The following is a 2,345-nucleotide window of genomic DNA, read 5'->3' as shown; positions in this document are numbered from 1 at the left end:
AAGCCAATTTCGCAACGCCCGAGAAACAATGTTACCATCGGGAGATAACCCTCTTCACCCCTCTTTCAAAAAGCCTCCTTTTCAGCTTTACGATCAAATTCAAAACCCTATAATCGATGAATCCCTATTTTTCTCCAACTTCCCTCCCCATTCTTCGATGAACACCAAATCATCTTCCCGGACTTCCACTCCAATTCCAACCCCCCCTGCCATCATCAGATCATCACCCCCAAAAGAAACCCCCAAAACCTAAACAGAAACAAGCAATCCCGAGGAAGAGGACCGGAAAGAAAGACCGGCACAGCAAGATTTGCACTGCGAAAGGGATCCGAGACAGGAGAATGAGGCTCTCCCTTCAAGTCGCGAGAAAATTCTTCGATCTCCAAGACATGCTGGGTTACGACAAAGCGAGCAAAACCATCGAGTGGCTTCTCAGCAAATCCAAGAAGGCGATGAAGGACCTCACCAACACCAAGGATGGTAAGAGTGAATCATTCGCGTCGGAATGCGAGGTCGTTTCCAGGGAGAACTGCTCGAAGAATGAAGGTGTTGCCGACTGCAACGAGAGCTCATTGATCGGGATAAAGCCAACGACGAGAGAGACGAGGGAGAAGGCTAAGGCGAAGGCGCTGTGCAGAACAGAGGAGAAGGTGATGGTAAAGCGGGTCGAATCGAGCCCTAATCAGAATGTTCTAGAGAAATTAGGGTCTTCGAGCAGCAGTCCTCCATTAGATCGAGAAAGGGTTTGTGTAGCGGATTGCGCCCCCTCCTGCACGATGTCGGAACAATCGAGAAGCTTCTGGGGAGTTCCACTTCTGATCATTACAACTGCTCTAGTTTCATGGGATTTCTTGGAAACTGGGACCTGTTTGAGCAATGATCACAGACTAAATTAAGGAGGTAATTATCCCACCTCAATTTATTCACCCACCACCCCACATTTTCTACTATTTCCTCACAAATTTATTGGATATGTGCCTATGTGTAAAATATTTATGGCTCAATTTGACTGTTTGTAAATTAAATCCCTTGAAAAGCATGTAATAATCTTGTACTGATTATTGTACTAATTATCTTAATCATATAATCGAATATTCCGGTATCATCATCAAGTCAGCATCTTGCTATATCTATCTAATGGAACACTAACTGCTAATTATCTTAACACAATGTGTGTCTTGAAATGGCTGTGGATTCGGAATTAATCTACTCTTTTGTGTGTGTTTTATCTGAGTGTTTAAGTCATCATGTGTTTGTGTTGATTGTAGGAATAAGAATATGATTCTGATAATAAACTGGGAAGCTAGCCTAGTACTTGATTAAAATTCAATATGCTTGATGAAATCAAGCTGATGGGAGAGAGTTTTTACAAGATCACAATGTGGCCAAAGTAAGTAAATACTAGCTTTATACTTTTTGAAGGCATAAATTTCGAGCTATTATCGCATATGGTTTAAGGTGGTAGTTTTCAAAAATCAAAGAATGTAGACGGATTATGAAATCTTGCGATAATATTGTGGTGGAATAATTTAGGTATATTGCATATATAAATCTTGAAAATTTAGTACCTTGGGGCTGGGAAGCATGATGAAGCCTTTTCATCTTCAAAGATGAATTTTCAAAACTACTTTAATTTGGTTCTAGTGCTAGCTTTCCTGTAAATCAGTTTCTGCTAATTTGGTATTTATATAGTTACATTGTAGTATTGTTACATAACAACTGGCAATAAAGTTCAGTTATTCAGATGAGCAACCGGAATTCACGGATAGTAAAAGCTATATACTGTATAATGCATGTAAAGTAATTAATATGACTATTTGTGGTAGACAAGGGATTTATCATACATTTTTTTTGTTTTTTTCATTAATGGTCTGCCAATTTAGGGGAGTACTTAACCTTTAACCAATTAACCTAGGCTATATCCATCCACACCCTTATTGAAGAGCACAGAGAGAGATGATAAGTTGACTTTGTCATATGAATGTCAGTATGTACAGTTCTGTATAATCCATATAAGGTAATGCTCCATTAAGGTTCAATCAAATTTACTATTAATCGCTTCTATTTATATTTGAGAAGTGCGTCGCATCCTCCGTTATTTCTCAGATAAAAAAGCCCTCACTAATATTACTCGTACACATAAGGTTTTTGAGTGCTTTAGCCTTTAGTGTGTGTACTTATTTCAGTATGGTAACACGCAACAGCTAGGCTAATCATTAAAATTGTTGAAAAGACTGTCATCCACTCATAGTTGGTTAGTGTGGTTTTCCTAAGTTAATTTATTAACGAATAGCAACCAAATATTTTATATTTGCTTGTCTTTGAATTAAGTGAAATCTATTCTA

At 38.5% G+C, this 2,345-nt stretch overlaps 1 protein-coding gene across 1 annotated transcript; it reads left to right on the top strand.

Annotated features, from left to right (window-relative positions):
- The first annotated feature begins 341 nt into the window (after window positions 1–341).
- On the top strand, window positions 342–896 carry LOC121790031 (transcription factor DICHOTOMA-like). Its single transcript, XM_042188334.1, has one exon. The coding sequence runs from the start codon at window positions 342–344 to the stop codon at window positions 894–896; it is 555 nt and encodes a 184-aa protein (XP_042044268.1).
- The last annotated feature ends 1,449 nt before the right edge of the window (window positions 897–2,345 follow it).

The sequence above is a fragment of the Salvia splendens genome, unplaced genomic scaffold (genome assembly GCF_004379255.2).
Source record: "Salvia splendens isolate huo1 unplaced genomic scaffold, SspV2 ctg392, whole genome shotgun sequence".
Taxonomy (NCBI): Eukaryota; Viridiplantae; Streptophyta; class Magnoliopsida; order Lamiales; family Lamiaceae; genus Salvia; species Salvia splendens.
This window is presented reverse-complemented; position numbering and strand designations above follow the sequence as displayed.

Bases quoted from the DNA above. Each gene is read 5' to 3' on its own strand.
- LOC121790031 (XM_042188334.1), top strand. From the start codon at position 342: ATGAGGCTCTCCCTTCAAGTCGCGAGAAAATTCTTCGATCTCCAAGAC.